The sequence below is a fragment of the Haematobia irritans genome, chromosome 1 (assembly GCF_050003625.1).
Source record: "Haematobia irritans isolate KBUSLIRL chromosome 1, ASM5000362v1, whole genome shotgun sequence".
Taxonomy (NCBI): Eukaryota; Metazoa; Arthropoda; class Insecta; order Diptera; family Muscidae; genus Haematobia; species Haematobia irritans.
Window position 1 is genome coordinate 5282828 of NC_134397.1, and position 18078 is coordinate 5300905.

General features: G+C 32.2%; 1 protein-coding gene across 1 annotated transcript in view; it reads left to right on the plus strand.

Annotated features, from left to right (window-relative positions):
- Positions 1-18078, plus strand: part of Nlg3 (Neuroligin 3) — a 126976-nt gene that overhangs the window by 77754 nt on the left and 31144 nt on the right. The window contains exons 3-6 of the mRNA XM_075289021.1: positions 4192-4473; positions 6560-6757; positions 6904-7284; positions 8419-8455. Coding sequence (XP_075145136.1) covers positions 4192-4473; positions 6560-6757; positions 6904-7284; positions 8419-8455 — 898 coding nt within the window. The remainder of the gene's footprint in view (positions 1-4191; positions 4474-6559; positions 6758-6903; positions 7285-8418; positions 8456-18078) is intronic.

Consider the following 18078-nt stretch of genomic DNA (forward strand, 5'->3'; position numbering starts at 1 on the left):
TAACCTTCAGGAAAATCTGAAGAGCATTCTTCAAAATTTTCAATTAGATCGGACTCGTATTCTCTCTTCACTGTGTGTTGTCTGTGATTCGATTCTAATTTCTGGCAGGTAAATCGGATGGTAAATTTTTCTGCAAAAAAATCACAGATTACCGCTAATTGTAGGTACCTCGGATAGACGGTGCTTTCTTCAAATGATAGCGAACGTCGTATCATGGCCATAAGAAAACTGCCAAAACGTTGAGTGGCCTGTTTGCTCACATCGGGCAACAAAAGCGACCATAAGACCAATTCAAACAAGTGCTTGTAGTAATAGTGGAAGAAGCATGAATCCACTGGTACACATGGGAGTCGAAGGGAAAAATTTAGACTTCTCTGCCATGAATATAGTCACCAAATGTTTCTGGGATTCACAAGGAGTCCGTCCATACATTTTTTGGTCATAAAAGAGTGGTCGCCGTAAGTGTAGAAAGGCCTCTAGAAGAGGGCTTAGCCTCCTCCAGAAAAATTCTAGAATCTAACACAAACCCCTCCCCCCTCCCCTTCCAAAAAAATATTGGACGATTTTCCATTATATATTACAGCTGTATCGTAGATAGATGGCTATAGTCCCTCTAGCTGCAAATTTTCTAATAGTGGTCCCAGTTTTTTTCTAAACCCATTTTTAAAATGTTTAACAAAAAGTCTAACAAAAGAATTAATATTTTAGGGTCTGTAAAGATTCAAATTTTTCCCTACCATTTCAGAAACCAATTTCATTGAAAGTTTTTAAAGCTTGTATCTAACTTCGCTTCAAAAATTCAATACACTCTAATAAAACAAAACTTACGATTTGTTGTTTTCCAAGTTTTTGTTTTTGCAAAACAAACTTTATTTCCATTTGTTATGAGCTTTGAGAAAAGTTTTTTTTTTTGCAACATTTAGGACCAGTAAGTTTGTTTTTCGTATTCGTGTCTTCTTTTTTTTTTTTTTGTGCTCGCACCTTAGTTACTTTAACCCATATAGCAATAATGATTGCCAACTGCCATAAATAATAATGTTTATTACCTTTATATGCATAAATAGTAAGTGTGTACTCGTGGCAGTAAATATTTTGCACAACTCATGGAAGGAAATAATGTTACAATCTCGCTTATAAATCTCAACAGTAAAACTCCAAAAATATTACTGGCATTTTCAAGCAGCAGCAAATGCAATCAAAGCCCACAAACATTTATAATGCTAATACACGCAAAGGCAATAATCATAAATTTACACTTTTATAACAAATCAACTTTCCTCATCGCACCAGCTAAATATCCTTTTTTTGGACCCCCACCATCATCGTATCGTATATGATGATAGATACAATTGCCATACAAAATAATAAACACCTTATCATCGCATGAAAGAGAAACAATAACAGTGGAAAAAAGAGAGAGAGGGAGAGAGAGAAAAGAGGTACATATGCATATATTTCATGTTGAGTGGGAGAGAATGGTTGATTTGATATAAAATTTAAATGTGAGCAATCGTTATACCTGTGTGCGTGAGATGGAACAGCATATGGTCATGCAATTAATTTTTTATAGATTTATATATTTAAGATATGGAAAGGCCTCATTTCTTGGGATAAAAAATATTTTGACGACATTTTTAACAGAAAAAAGCTGTTTTAGGGTTTTGATTAATCTCAAAACCTATATCTCGCTTTGTGTCGTTTCATTTTGCGTTGTTTCGAAGTTGCGTCGCTGCTGAATTAGTACTAGTTTTCACTTTGCGTCGTTAGATTTTCGAAGTTGCGTTGTTATCTGTCTCCAATCTTTGCATGGTTTGAAACTCATAATTCAGTTTGCGTCATTTCAGTTTGCCTCGTGTTTTTTGGAACGTATCTGCGACTCAAAGCGAGGTCTAGAAGTATGCAGTACGTTTTGTTAACAATTTGATAGCGACAATGCTTAAATTTTAAGGGTTATGTTAATGTTAGCCACAAATTAACTAAAGAAATGATATTCACTATCAATTTTTGAAGAAGTACATTTTGAATGATGAGACACATTTGGTCGAATGACAACCAAAAAATCAAAGAACCCACAAATAGTGACTATATAGGATTTATCTTTTCCTTATCTAAAAAAAAAGAATACCAATTTATACAAACATCATTGAAACGAATCAATAAGTGATACTGGGCCAATAAATTAAATAAATGCTAGGGTCGATCTCATGTCCATCTTGCCATCGCATATTATGTACCAATTTATAATACTCTTTCCCAACTATCTTAATATACTGGAACATGATTTCATTTTTCTGAATGACCCGGGCAAGCTGATATCCTCCATAAAAAAATCATTTTTTGTTTTTGCTTTTCATGGTACTACCCCAATCAATGTTGAACTCATGTTTTGCAAGCATCAGCAATATTCAGGCCTTTTTCCTCTCCTAACATGGTCCCACATTTTAATCCACCATAACTCAATTGACTGACAGTCGAAAGGTTTTAATAATCATATGTCAGTTACCATTCGCAATTGACAGAATTAAAGAAATAAATGAAAGCAAAACGTTTCGAATTGACAAATGGTTTAATATGGAGGTTGAAGACCATTTTTTGTATGATTTCCCCAAACAGCGGGCAAAAATTAAAAAGATTAATGAATTCAAATTGGGGGAAAATATATATTTGAAGAGGGTCCATTGTATATTTCTGAAGGTTATTGAAGGTCATCATTCTAACTTGGATTTGATATATTCAATTAAATTGTTTATTTATTTTTGAGAATTTAAATGAATGGGAGTTCATCTTTTGGAAGTGCTTTTAAAGTTGTGCCTTTGGAGGAACTTCCAATTTTTTTTTTGCTGGGATGAAGCTTAGTCAGTTCATATCACTTTGACATATGACTCCCCTTTAATTACTTTGGTATTGATTCCGAGCTAAAGAAGCAAATAATTACACCAATTATATATTTAAGAAACAATTTATTTTTAAATTTAGCCTTTGCACTGAAAAAAGTGGGTTCACACCAGAAAGAAAAATTTAGCTTAATTTTAGAAAATTTAGATTATATTTAGAAATTTTTAACTAACGCTGATCTCATGCCGATATCGCAAAAATAAGTAAATATTTTTCAACAAATTCAAGAAACTTTATTAGACCTAATTAATTTTTTTCACTTTTTAAAGATAATTTTGTATTTTGAAGGAAAAAATTGGAATTCAAAATTTTCAAAAATGTCTTTAGTGTCATATGAAGTTCAAGATATGGGAATTTGGAATAAAATTTACAAATTTAAAGAAATAATTAACTATTTTGTGAGAATTACGAATTTAGTCTTTATGCTTTAGTTGTGTTAATTTTTCCCCCTTAGTTAGTTTATTTAACTAACGTACGCAAAAAATTATTAGAGAAAAGCAAAAATTCTCCAAACACAATAATTCCATGAACTAAAATAAAGTTAAATTGGCTTTAGTAAAATAGAGGGTCCAGTCTGTTTTGAGTGTGTGTATTTTTTAAAAAATTTTCCTCACATTTAATTAGAAAAATATAACAATTTAATATTATTTTTACGTACAAAAACCAGGAAATCCATATCCTTGGACCCCATCTCGAAATAAGACCATATATTGGGTTAGACACAAATTAATGAATAAAACCAAATTCTATGTTCTTTGTATATGCCACTTTGACAGATGGCCTAGGAAAATTAAAAAAAAAATCACTCAGAATCAATTTCTATAGAGAATGATAAGCAAAACACAAGACTTTTGATAAATAAATACCGACCTTAATTGACAGCTGACAATGCTTAATCAAACGACATCTACCAAAACCAAATAGGAGGAACAGTAAGAGGGCAAGGGATAAAAATGAACCAACTAAAGCAAATGTGAAAACAATGTGTCATTTGATTCAGCCGTATACCAAGACCAAAAAAAACTAAGAGAGTACATTAATTAATGTCTACTAAATCATCTAACCAACCGACCCTAACCCTGAACTCTTCTCCATAGCCCATTCGTTCAAAGGCAAAGTGTTTATCTCTAAGCATGCTAGCTAAATACTAAACAAAGTTCATGCTCTTTAGGTTCATAGGACTATGACTACTGCAGACCAATTTTATATAGCGATTCCTATCTACAATGTCCTTAATTTCTATTTTCTCATTGTTTGTTTGTTTGGTTTTTTTTTCTGGCCCATCTTCATTTGCAGTTGCCTCAAGAGATTCTTCAACCAACAGTGGTTCATCATCGTCATCTTCAGCATCGTCTTCGAGTAGTAGTGGTGGCGGTGGTGGTGGCAGTAGTAGCAGTGGCTCTAGTGGCAGTTCATCATCCGCATCGATGTCCTCTTCGCAAAGTAAATTGCCCGTCATGGTTTTCGTGCATGGTGAATCGTATGAGTGGAATAGTGGAAATCCTTATGATGGTTCGGTGTTGGCCAGTTTTGGTCAGATGCTTGTAGTGACCATAAACTACAGACTGGGTATATTGGGTAAGTAGTGTGTGAATTGTTACCATTTTGCTAGCATCTGATTCCATTAAGATTGCAGTAAATCTTTCTATTTAATATGGATGTTTATATAACCTCTAGTCTGGCGTTATTATTGTCATTGTGCTTGAAATGAATCATAAAGTCAAATACAATTAAATTGCTCAAAATCCAGAGTTAGGGTCAATGTGGTTTATTTAATAAGAATAATGTTGATGATCTTTAATGAAATGGAACAAAAAGGAAATCATATGAAGTATCCTTCAAATGGAATGGTCAAAAATAATTCAAGGTCACTAACTAGATATAATTGCATATAGTCTAAGCTAAGACTAAGTGGTTTGAAGCTCTTACTCTCATTGAAAAATCACTGTTAATAATAGCAAACAAATACTGCTGTTTTCTAGCATTGCAATGAGAATAAAAAAATTATTTTTTTACATTTTTCCATATTTGAAAATGTTGACTTTTCGATTTATTTTTTTTTAATTAAAAAAAAAATCTAAATTTAATAAAGTCGATTTTCTACTAATCCACTTTATCTATCTAATCTATTTTCGATTAATCGACCATATCTACAGTCGACTTTTTGATTTTTAGAATTACTGAAAAGTCGACTTTTGGCATCGCTACTTTCGAATAAATTTTCACCAATTTTTTAATACATAGTACATAATATCTCAATTCGACTTTTTCGTTAAAAAAACAATTTGTCTATTTTGGTCACTATAAAAACTCAATTTGTCGATCGATGGACGACATCGTAAGTAGATTCGAAGCGATTTTCAAAAAATTTTAATATTTTTTATTTTTATATTATTTCAAAAAGAAAAAAGTCCATTTTTGGTTTTTGTATCCATACATTTTTCAGCAGACAAACACTGCTGAATCGACTATTTTTATTTTTTGTTATGACTGTGATATTTTGAGTGTATATAAAATTTATAGCCCTATCTTTTTCAGCAGACAAAAACTGCGGAATCGACAATTTTTTTATTATTACTGTCGTTTGTTTGAGTGTACTTATTTTGTTTTTTTTTTTTTTTTGAGTGTATGTTAATTTACTCTCCCATTTAAACCTTACCTTTTCACAAATCAAAATGTTGACTTTTCGACTTTTGTCGGCTCCGTTAGCCTTTAAGTGACAGTTAACAGAAAATAAATTGGAAATATCTTCTGTCCGGTTAACTTTAGCAGTTAAGTTCTTAACTACCATATGGATACCATATATAGGCAAGATGAAGGATATGTCCAAAGTACACAGAAAAAAATTTCACGAAAATTTTTCCAATTAAAATTTTAATTGAGTTTTATAAAATATTCAATTAAAAATTTAATTGATTCAACAAATAATTTAATTGAAACAAAAATCAATCACAAAAATTAATAGTATCAACTAATTTTTTAATTGGATCAATTAATTTTTTAATGGACCGTCAATTAATTTATTAATTGATACTATCATTCTTTGATTGAAGACATTTCAATTAAAAAATTAATTGGATCAATTAATTTCGTGATTGAATCAAAAAAAAAAAAATTTTGTGTGTAAGGTTTAAAAGTTTGTTATCTAACGTAGCACTAACAGAGCTCCATGAAAATGGGGGTTGTTCAAGTCGACTTTCCGCTTGTTTTTTAATTTGAAAATTTTTAAATGTTTACTACTCGTATTTATGAATCGACCTTTACAAAAGTCGACTTTTTTATTTTCATATTTAATGGAAAGTCGACTTTTGACATCGCTACATTCGACAAAATTTTCTCCAATTTGATTTTTTTTTAGCTACAATTTTCTTTATAATTCTAATTCATCTTTTTCGTTGAAGTTCGATTTGTCGATTTTGGTCGCTATAAAATGGCCAAAATCAAAGGTCGATTTGATGTGATTTTAAAAAATCCATAAGTCGATTTCAAAATGTGTAACTATTTCCATTTTTTTCGTCTTGTAGAAAAGTCCATATTTGGTTTTTGTACTCCAAATTGTTTCAGCAGACAAAAAATGCTGAACTACAATATTTATTTTTTAGTTATTACTGTCTTTTTATTTCGAGAGTACTACCATTTAAATCGTACCTTTTCTCCCCTTTAGGATTCCTGAATGCCAACACGGATCGTTTCTCCAAACTGCCTGCAAATTATGGCCTTATGGATATTATAGCTGCTTTACATTGGCTAAAGGAGAACATTGCCTCATTTGGTGGTGACCCACAAAGTATTACATTAGCCGGTCATGGCACCGGAGCAGCCTGTGTACATTTTCTCATATCATCTATGGCTGTGCCAGAAGGTAAGTTATTCATATAGCCAATGGGCACCTAAAAACAAGAGAAATATGTGTATAATATTTTATAGTTTAATATTCAGAGCTTCGCTCTGGAGAATATTTTTTGCATTTAATCTGATTCCCTTCTCTTATTTTTCATGTCACAAAAGGTTTACTATTCAATCGTGCCATACTAATGTCCGGGTCAGGTTTAGCACCATGGTCTTTAGTTAGTAATCCTGCCAAATATGCTGCCATAGTGGCCCATTATGTTAACTGTGCTCACGATCTGCCGCATGCCCATTTCATGAAGTGTTTACGTGAGAAACCTCTGGACCAGTTGTTGAGTGTACCAATTAAACAGCCCGAATTTGGTTTTGCATTTGGCCCCAGCATAGATGGTGTAGTCATCGATGGCGGTGATTATGTGCCACCTCCGCCTAACTTTATGCATGCCCAAGCATCTACAGCGTCGGGTGGGGGTTTGGGTGGAGAGGCCGGCAATGCCGCCCATGGCGGATGGGGTACACCGGGACAAATGGAAAATATAGGTAAAAACCATATATTATATATATAAAAAAAACATTTTTTTTAACATAACATAAAACATTTTGAAATAAAATGTGATCAAATTATAGTTTTTTTATATTAAAAGTTTGTATATTTTATGGCGCTACAAATGTATTCAAATATTTAGATAATTTCGAGAATTAATTTTCTGAAAATAAAATGTTTAAAAAATGTTTATTACCCAAATATAATGGTGGCCTCGCATTTTATATACAATATTTGATGTAAGTGTTTCAAAAAAAAAAATATTTTGGTTTTGTTTTTAAATAATTAAAAATATCTTAGCTATTGTTATTTAAAAATTACAGGAACTACTTTCATGGTCACCATTGTAGGTATCAATTAAATTTGTATATATTTGTAACTTAAATTATATTTATCTATCAGTGAGGACACATGATTTACATACATTATATAAGCGCCTAAAAGTATACCTCAACTCGTATTTCTATACTTTAATCCTTAAATGCCCATGGTATCTTTAAAGAAAATGATATTTATACCGTTTAGAACAAAATGGAAATTAGTTAAAAAAACATATATTTTTTTAATTATAATAACCAGAGGTACAATTAATTTAGACATGGTTCAGTTTGGGTAGAAAAATGCTCATGTGCTTTCTCCATTAGAAGTTAGCTTATAAGACTCAAATTGAACCATCTCCCTCGACCAAATCCATATTGAAGACCACGGAAATGCACACTAGCCCATGCTGAAAGATGTATACTTAAACTTATATAATTTGATATCTGGCATTTGCTCTTCAATGACTCAATTAAATAAATCCCTTCATTGTCTTTCATGGAAAATCTCTTATTTAGCTATTTGAAAAGGACTTAGAAATTACATGAACGAATCTCGTTGTAAAGTAATTCATTCATTTGGGCATTTAAGGGTTAGGAATATTCCAGATTTTACTCTTGTATATAATTGTAATACAACATTTGATTTATATATTTATGTCGTTATGTCAACCTTTTACAACAATAATTTGATTGATTATAATTCCTGAAATTTCTCTTCCTTTCTTTGCATCATCACAATGGCCATTATTAATGACAAATTATTATTGCGAATTCGTGATCTTAATAATAAATTATATTATATTGCTACAGTCCTAATGAGAAAAACAGCTATTAACAAGTTATCAAGGTACGTTTTTGCAAATTTTAATGAATATTTAAATTTATAATTAACCATCATTATTTCACCATTATTATTTGGTAGTGTTTATGGCAAATAAGTCTCAAGGTCATATGTAAAGTGAACTCTTCTAGTAATTTGAAGGATATTGAAAAGGATATTAAATGAAGATAAATTGTGTGGAACATTGCAAAATGATATTGTCATGAAATCTAAAGTAATTGTGATTCATATTTAATGGGGTTCACTTTGGATACAACAAATTAGGAAAGAAGAATGGAAAAAAAGTATGTGGGAGTACGCATCTTGGACCAGTGTTACCGTTGTGTCACTTTAGTGGTAAATTTAACACTTTTTTTAAGAGGTGCAACATTTATGAAACGTTTTTTATACCCACCACCATAGAATGGTGACGGGGGTATAATAAGTTTGTCATTCCGTTTGTAACACATCGAAATATCGATTTGCGACTATATAAAGTATGTTATATAAAGTATGTTATATATAAAGTATGTTATTCTTGATCAGAGAGACATTCTAAGACGATATAACCATGTCCGTCTGTCTGTTGTAATCGCGCTACAGTCTTCAAGAATGAAGCAATCGTGCTGAAATTTTGCATGAACTCGTCTTTTGTCTGCAGGCAGGTCAAGTTCGAAGATGGGCTATATCGGTCTAGGTTTTGATATAGTCCCCATGTAAACCGACCTCCTGATTTGGGGTCTTGGGCTTATAGAAACCGTAGTTTCTATCCAAAATGGAAATCTAGAGGTATTTTTGAACTATAAACGGGTGTGCCAAAAATGGTGACTATAGGTTAATGTTTTGGTATAGCCCCCATATAGACCTATCTCCCGATTTTACTTCTTGGGCTTCTAGAATCCGTAGTTATTATCCAATTTGCCTGAAATGGTGAAAATGGAAAAAATGGCCTAAAAATGTTGAGTATCGGTCCATGTTTTTCTATATCCCCCATGTAAACCGACCTCCTAATTTGGGGTCTTGGGCTTATAGAAACCGTAATTTCTGTCCAAAATGGAAATCTAGAGGTATTTTAGAACCATAAAAGGGTGTGTCAAAAATGGTGACTATAGGTTGATGTTTTGGTATAGCCCTCATATAGACCGATCTCCCGATTTTACTTCTTGGGCTTCTAGAATCCGTAGTTATTATCCAATTTGCCTGAAATTTGAAATCTAGAGGTATTTTAGAGGTATTTTAGAACCATAAAAGGGTGTGCCAAAAATGGTGACTATAGGTTAATGTTTTGGTATAGCCCCCATATAGACCGATCTCCCGATTTTACTTCTTGGGCTTCTAGAATCCGTAGTTAGTATCCAATTTGCCTGAACTTGGAAATCTAGAGGTATTTTAGAACAATAAAGAGGTATGCCGAAAATGGTGAGTATCGGTCCATGTTTTGGTATAGCCCCCATATAGACCGATCTCAAGATTTTACTTCTTGGGCTTCTAAAAGCTGTAGTTTTTATACAATTTGCCTGAAATTGGAAATCTACATGTATTTGAAAACCCTTAAGAGGTGTGCTGAAAATGTTGGGTATCGGACCATGCTTTTATATTGACCGATCCACTTTGCCTGAAATCGAAAATCTGGAGGTTTTTAGGAATATAAATAGGTGTGCAAGAAATGATTTTATTATTTGGGCTTCTAGAATCCGTAGTTTTTATCCAATTTACCTGAAATGAGACATGTTTTGGTTTATCTTCCAAATAGACCGATCTCCAGATTTTACTTCTTGGGCTTTTAGAAACCATAGTTTTTAACAAATTTGCATGAAATTTTAAATCTAGAAGTATTTTAGTAACATAAAGAGGTGTGTCGAAAATGGTGAATATCGGTCCATGTGCACTGAAAATGAAAATTGCTTGAAACTGAATTATAGTTTCCAGATTTTACTTCTGGTAATCATTTAAATAATAGGGGTAAAAATCTACAGATTTTAAATCAATGCGTCATTTCATCGTTTTCTTGCACACTTGCAAAGGATGTTTATGATTCCTCTAAAACTCAAAAAAATATGGTTCTTATAAATGCAGAATCTGATCTAGTCTTCATAGGTAAAGTCTTTGAATTTATCTTCGGGAAGTGTACTAGTTGAGCTGATCTGCTTGTCATCAAATCCCCCTGAAATTTTCACAGGAAACTATAATATTTGATTCATGGTGGTAGGTATTTAAGATTCGGGCCGCCCGAACTTACTTGTTTATATACTTGTTTTTGTGTCGCTTAATGCCATACATTTAAAATTTTTGTGCCGCTTTTTTAATATATTGAACTAATTTTTATTTAATTTTATTTATTTTTTATTATATTTGTTATACAGTTTGATCCCAAATTCCTTTAAGATTTTGGAAATGATCGTTGTCTTAATAAATAATCGAAATTAAGAGACGAATATTATATATATGAGCAATAGACACGTGGACCTTCTAAAAATATGCAAAAAAATCTATATTAGATAAATCGATATTAGATAAATAATCTCTTGAATATGCAATTTCAAGGCATGGTTTTTGACGACATGGCGAAAAAATGATTGTTAGGTTAGTGAGGGTATACATAAAAAAAAAATATTTCAAAATTCTATATAAAACAGATTGACAACAGATTGTGAACTTTTCTTTTATCAATTTAAATTTTTTTTGTTTATTTATACTACCAAAATTATTAATTGTAATAGCAAATTAATTCCCATGGGTAACAAAAACATGAATTACAAAATAAATTCCGTTTTTGAAATTGAAATTTATGAAATTTCCATACGAAAAAAAAACATTATTCGCATAGTTTTTCCCAGTACCATATTTATAGTTCATTGTCCACTATATAAACGAGTGTGTGCACTTAATTAATTAAAAATATTAATTATACAACACTTGCCGCCAAAAATTATTCTTTTTTAAATTTTTTTTCATATGTGTATGTGTGTGTGTGAGTAAATGTTCAACAGAATTATGTCAAGTAGGTTGCATTTTATGTTGTATGCGAATGGATGAGGGTACCCAGCATGTTCTATCATCATTAATCTAAGTGAACATACATATGTATGTAGGAGCAAAGAGACAGAGTGCGAGTGGCTGTGTGTGTGTGTGGGTGGATGTATATGATTACACAGGTGTTCGTATGGAGATGTGTATTTAGGTGAGTGTTAAACTAACGAAAGGACATCGCATATATCAGCATAAAATGTTCAACTCATAGTAAGGGTTCACAACATGCAATGCACTACACTCTCATACATATGGGTAGAACATAGGTGAGAACGAACGAAAATGCTTTTTCTAATGAGTCTTTTGAAGCGAGCGTATCTGTATAGATCTGAGCGTAAACATAGCCGCACAAAAAATAGCCTACAGGCGCTACACTGGTAGAAAAAGTTTCGTTATATTAATGAAATGTGTCATTAAAATTGAGCCAATGAAACAAATTCATTGATATAACGAAATTTTTCGTTATTATAACGAATTTTCTGTTAGTCAACGAAACCTTTCGTACTATTAACGAACATTTTCATTCTCTTAATGAAAATGTGTCGTTGTATCAATGAAAAATTTTCGTTGGCTCAATTTTAATGAAATTTTCTTTGTGTGTAAATCGGGCGATTTTGGGCGGCTATTGACCGGTCCCAAATATGAAATAAAATTTTCATCGAACTCCTCTCTCAATAACTCTATTGTTACGCTTGCTGCACACAAAAAAAAAATTCTCATTCAATCATGAAATTAATTGATTCAATTAAGATTTTAATTGAAATGTCTTCAATCACATAAGTGATAAAATCAATTAAAAAATTAATTGAAAGTCAATTAAAAAATTAATTAATATTATTAATTTTTGTGATTGATTTTTGTTTCAATTAAAAAATTTGTTGAATCAATTAAATATTTAAATGAATATTTTTAAAAACTCAATTAAGAATTTAATTGGAAAAATGTTCATGAAATTCATGAAAAATTTTTCTGTGTGTGTGGCATGTAGAACCGTCATTTTGGAATCACTTTTCATGCAGTGAAGCTTTTGTATTTTGGTTACGTTACGATTCCCATCATCTTTGAAGAAGTTCGGTTCAACGATGCCATCAGCCCATAAACCGCACCAAACTGAGACTTTATCAGGATGCATTGTTAGCTTTTGTAATGCTTCTCGTTCACTCTAAAATCGAAAATTCTGTTCATTTATTTACCCATATGCAGAAAAGGAATGTGATCTTCTCCTACACGCAGAGAAGGAATATGATCACCTCAAACATGTTTCAAGAGCAAAATGTTATTTTTGTATGGTGACCATGTAACATGTTTGTCACTAAAATGTTATTTTTTTTTATTTCATTCAAATTTGTAATACAAAAAGCTACTTATTGATAGCCAAAAACATATTACAATTGTTCCATAGTTGGTAATAAAGTAATAACCTTAATTCTATATATATTCAAATATTTTTTTTTATTTTTTTTTTTTTTGTACTTCTATAATCAGCTTCAATTAAATTTTATCGTAAAATATAACCTGCTTGCCGAAATCAGATACATGATTTCCGAGAAAATAACATGGTTGCTAAAACCATGTTACAGGGTCACCACCCAAAAATAACATTTTGCTCTTAAAACATGTTTGAGGTGATCATATTCCTTCTTTGGGTGTAGAGCAAAAGTTTATTTTTGGATGGGGAGCATGGAATAATTTTGCTGCAAAAATTTCGTTTTCTCGCCAAATACAAAATGTTATCAGATTAATAATAATGGTTGCGACAGACAGTTTGCATGTTTACTAAATTAACATTTTGCTTTAGGAGGTGAACATATGCCTTCTCTGGGTGCATTGAGCCAAACATGAGCCAAAATCATAGAATGGAAGAACAGCGCGATGAACTTTCTTAACTGAGTTTGTTTTATTTTTATAAAACAAACTCGAAGTGATAGGAAACATGAAACGTGCGTCTTGCGCTCTTTAAACTAGTGTTGTCAAAAAGATAATAGCTAAAAAATCACCCATTAACGAACCGTTTTTCCTTTTAACTAGTTTAAAAATATTGAAATTCTTGCCAACCTAATAAATTCGAACCATGTTAAGGACCCTGAATCACAGGACATCATACTCGTACCTTCTGCCCATACATACATATATGAGTGTCTGCGGTTTATGACAACTTTTCTATGTAATTAGTGATGTTATAATTAATATACGGCAACGCGACAATTATAATTGATTCTATAAATTTACTTGGTAACATGGATTACACCAAGCTTATTTGTACGCTGGATATGCCTCTTTTCCACGTGGATTTATAAACCCCATACAATTCTCTCTCTCTCTCTCTCTCTCTCTCCACTAATATGCCTTAGAATGAATGGCATAGAAGCCAAATTATGTGGGCAAAATTTAAGAGTTTATAAATATTGGTGAGTGTTGGTGTATGTGTACAAAGGAGCACATGGATTTATATTTATAATCGTAAAAATAGCAAAATTTAATCTTATATCTAAACACAATGTAGGCACGTAAACACAGGTCGTAAATATATCCGTGGAGGTCTCACCATTCACGTTGATTTAGCTTTAGTATATGGCCATGTCATATTCATGTATAAAACCCATGTCGATAAGAGTTTTTCATGAACAGTAAAAAAGGAAAGCTTCTATTTTGTTCATAGTTTTAGAGGAAGGATACATTTGATATACTCGTAGCATAGTCTGGGGGAAGTATTAAAATTATTTTAGTATTTTTAAGAGAATAATAACTCACTTTGACTTTATGATGATTAATAATAGTTACAAAGATTCTACAAAACTCTATACACAAATAGAGTATAATAAGGGCCTTGGTTAAAAAACATAATATTTTTCGTAGACACAAAACGACGAACAAAGACACTTTTTTTCTTATGTTAGCCTTAAATTTTATTTAGTTTCCATTTTCCATGTAGTCATTTAAGACAATTGAGTTTATTAATTATATCTATTTCTATGTAATTGAATTAAGTCATTATTATGCAGATGCTCATCCAAGTGATGTTTTTTCTTTGAGTTCATCTAATTCACCATCACGACTACTTATCCTACTCATTCAAATGTAATTATCCATAATGGCAGCTGTATACGGAAAGTCAATTTTCTATATATCGGAGCCATCAACATTTATTCAATTAATCCCAAAACAAAATAACCAATGACGTCTTCCGTATATTTACACATGTGAACGTTTATAGTACAGAGAAACATTTCTTTTAGTCACTCTACTCAACTCAAAACAACAAAGCTACTATCTCACATATACATAGAACATATATAGCATATCTATGTGTGTGTGTGTATTCTGGCGAGCTTTTGGCAATTTGATGCTTGTGTTCATAGACATGTTAAAGCATTGTTAATTATCTGCTAAAAACAGATTAACATGACAACATCGTCGTATTTAATAAATTACATTTTGAGTAATTAAACAAACATGGTAGAGTAGCGCGAATTTCCTACTGCAAATATTCACCTTACCAAGAGCAAACGCACACACACACGCATGCAAACTCATGTAGGTGTTCATCAGATTAAGTTTTTACATACACGGATGTAGCTGTGTTAAAAATAAAACATATTTTGAGTCCTTCGTAAATTACGTATTATAATTAACATAAATTTTCGCGAAAAGGATACAGAAGGGAGTTGACACATATACAGTGCCACACATAAGTATTGGCACAGCACCCTAAACCACATAGTAGTCAGGGTAGCTGCGATAAAATGTGCCTACCAAAAATATTGATTTTGAGCTCCATTAAATATATACACCCTCACAAAATCGCTTCTGTAACATATACCCCAACACACATTTTGCTTCAAGCATATATATTTTCAGGATTTGTCCAAACAAAATATTGTTTGTATTGTTTAAACATATTCACCTTAGACATAAATTTTTAATGAAATTTTCTATATTTTTAAGGCGCCAATTGGTTACACTGTTAAAAAAACGTTTCCTAATATTAACGAAGTTTGTTATTAAAAGTGAGCCAATGAAACAAATTCGTTAATACAACGAAATTTTTCGTAATAATAACGAATTTTCTGTTAATCAACGTAACGTGTCGTACTATTAACGAATATTTTCATTGTATTAATGAAAATGTTTCGTTATATCAGTGAAAAGTTTTCGTTGGCTCAATTTTAATGAAATATTCTTTGTGTGTACTTCCATTCTTTTACTTGCAGTTTACTGCCTAGGTCTCTCTTTCTAAACACATATATGTTTATAGGTTATTTCTAAATTAATATATGTTTTGAATCCAAACATATTATATTTACAAATATTTTATGTCCCGAACATAATGGGTTCTAACATATTAACATATATGTCACAAACATGTTATGCTAGTTTATGAACATTGTATGCTTGCACCTACAAATATTGTGTTAAACATTTGGGGTCCAAACATATAATTTTTACACCCAAACCATTGGCGGAGCTAGAAATTTTCTCTGGGGGGGGCTATGCCCCCCCCAGACATCCTTCGAAATTTTGTCGAAATTTCCGAAGCGATAAATTACCCCTATTGATAAAACTATACATCCTCAATTTTATTGCGGTGTTAAAGGCAATATGCAGCAAAATCAATCAAAAACAAAAAAAACTCAATCACAAAAATTAGTTGTATCAATTAATTTTTTAATTGGCTTTGATGATTGATACTATCATTTTTTTTTTTTGATTGAATACATTTCAATTAAAAACAAGTAAGTAAAATCTAAAGTCGGGCGGAGCCGACTATATTATACCCTTCACCACTATGTAGACAAACATTTGTGTTACCATCTCAACTACTTAAAATTTGCTGGGAGCTATATAAAGGTTTGCATTTCCAGATACAAATACTTTTAATGGAAACAATTTTTTGTACTTCTACAAAAACTCTAGAATTAAAATTTAAATCGGCTAACGCCCTGGGATGATACACAATGTAAGTAAAAAATATGGGAAATATGAAGCGAGAGAAATTTTAATGCAATTGTACAAAAGAGATTTTTAATTTTTCAGGCGATACATATGTATTCGAGATATAGGACAATTAGAGTAATATTTACAATTTTTGCTACTCAGCAATGGCGATTTTACAAGGATATTGGTTAGATCTCGCCATGATATGTGTAGGGCGACTTGGAGCCTTATTTAAAACTCATCCGTTCTGTGGAAATTTTGGCATTGCAGTGTGTAGGATATGGGGAAATCATCACAGAATTTTGTGTAAACTGTGAGGATTTTGGCCATATTTGCATTCTCTGTGGAAACTATCCAGTCAATTGGAGGAAAATCCCATTGAAAATGGGTATAAAATATGAAACAGTCGACCATATTTCCCCAACTCTGGTGTACGTATATATGGGAGCTATATACAATCTGAACCGATTTTGAATAAATTTGACATGTATAGTTAGAATAATAATTCTGCTATCTATGCGAAATTTCACGTAAATGGGAGTATAACTTTGGCCCCCCTGGTCATATGAGTGCAAATCGGACGGGAGATATATATGGGAGCCATATCTAAATCTGAATCGATTTCAACCAAATTTGGCACAATTACCTATACTACGTACTCCTTGTGCGAAATTTGAAGCAAAGCACGGCAAAACCCTGGATTTTGAGGCCATATAAGTTCAATCGGACGAAAGATATATATGGGAGCTATATCTAAATCTGAACCGATTTTAACAAAATTTGACACACTTAACGATACTATTAAACGTACCCCTTGTGCAAAATTTGAAGCAAATCACGGCAAATCTCTGGCTTTTGTGGCCATATAAGTTCAAATCGGACGAAAGATATAAAGGGTGATTTGTTAAGAGCTTGATAACTTTTAAAAAAAAAAAACGCATAAAATTTCCAAAATCTCATCGGTTCTTTATTTGAAACGTTAGATTGGTCCATGACATTTACTTTTTGAAGATAATTTCATTTAAATGTTGACCGCGGCTGCGTCTTAGGTGGTCCATTCGGAAAGTCCAATTTTGGGCAACTTTTTCGAGCATTTCGGCCGGAATGGCCCGAATTTCTTCAGAAATGTTGTCTTCCAAAGCTGGAATAGTTGCTGGCTTATTTCTGTAGACTTTAGACTTGACGTAGCCCCACAAAAAATAGTCTAAAGGCGTCAAATCGCATGATCTTGGTGGCCAACTTACCGGTCCATTTCTTGAGATGAATTGTTCTCCGAAGTTTTCCCTCAAAATGGCCATAGAATCGCGAGCTGTGTGGCATGTAGCGCCATCTTGTTGAAACCACATGTCAACCAAGTTCAGTTCTTCCATTTTTGGCAACAAAAAGTTTGTTAGCATCGAACGATAGCGATCGCCATTCACCGTAACGTTGCGTCCAACAGCATCTTTGAAAAAATACGGTCCAATGATTCCACCAGCGTACAAACCACACCAAACAGTGCATTTTTCGGGATGCATGGGCAGTTCTTGAACGGCTTCTGGTTGCTCTTCACTCCAAATGCGGCAATTTTGCTTATTTACGTAGCCACTCAACCAGAAATGAGCCTCATCGCTGAACAAAATTTGTCGATAAAAAAGCGGATTTTCTGCCAACTTTTCTAGGGCCCATTCACTGAAAATTCGACG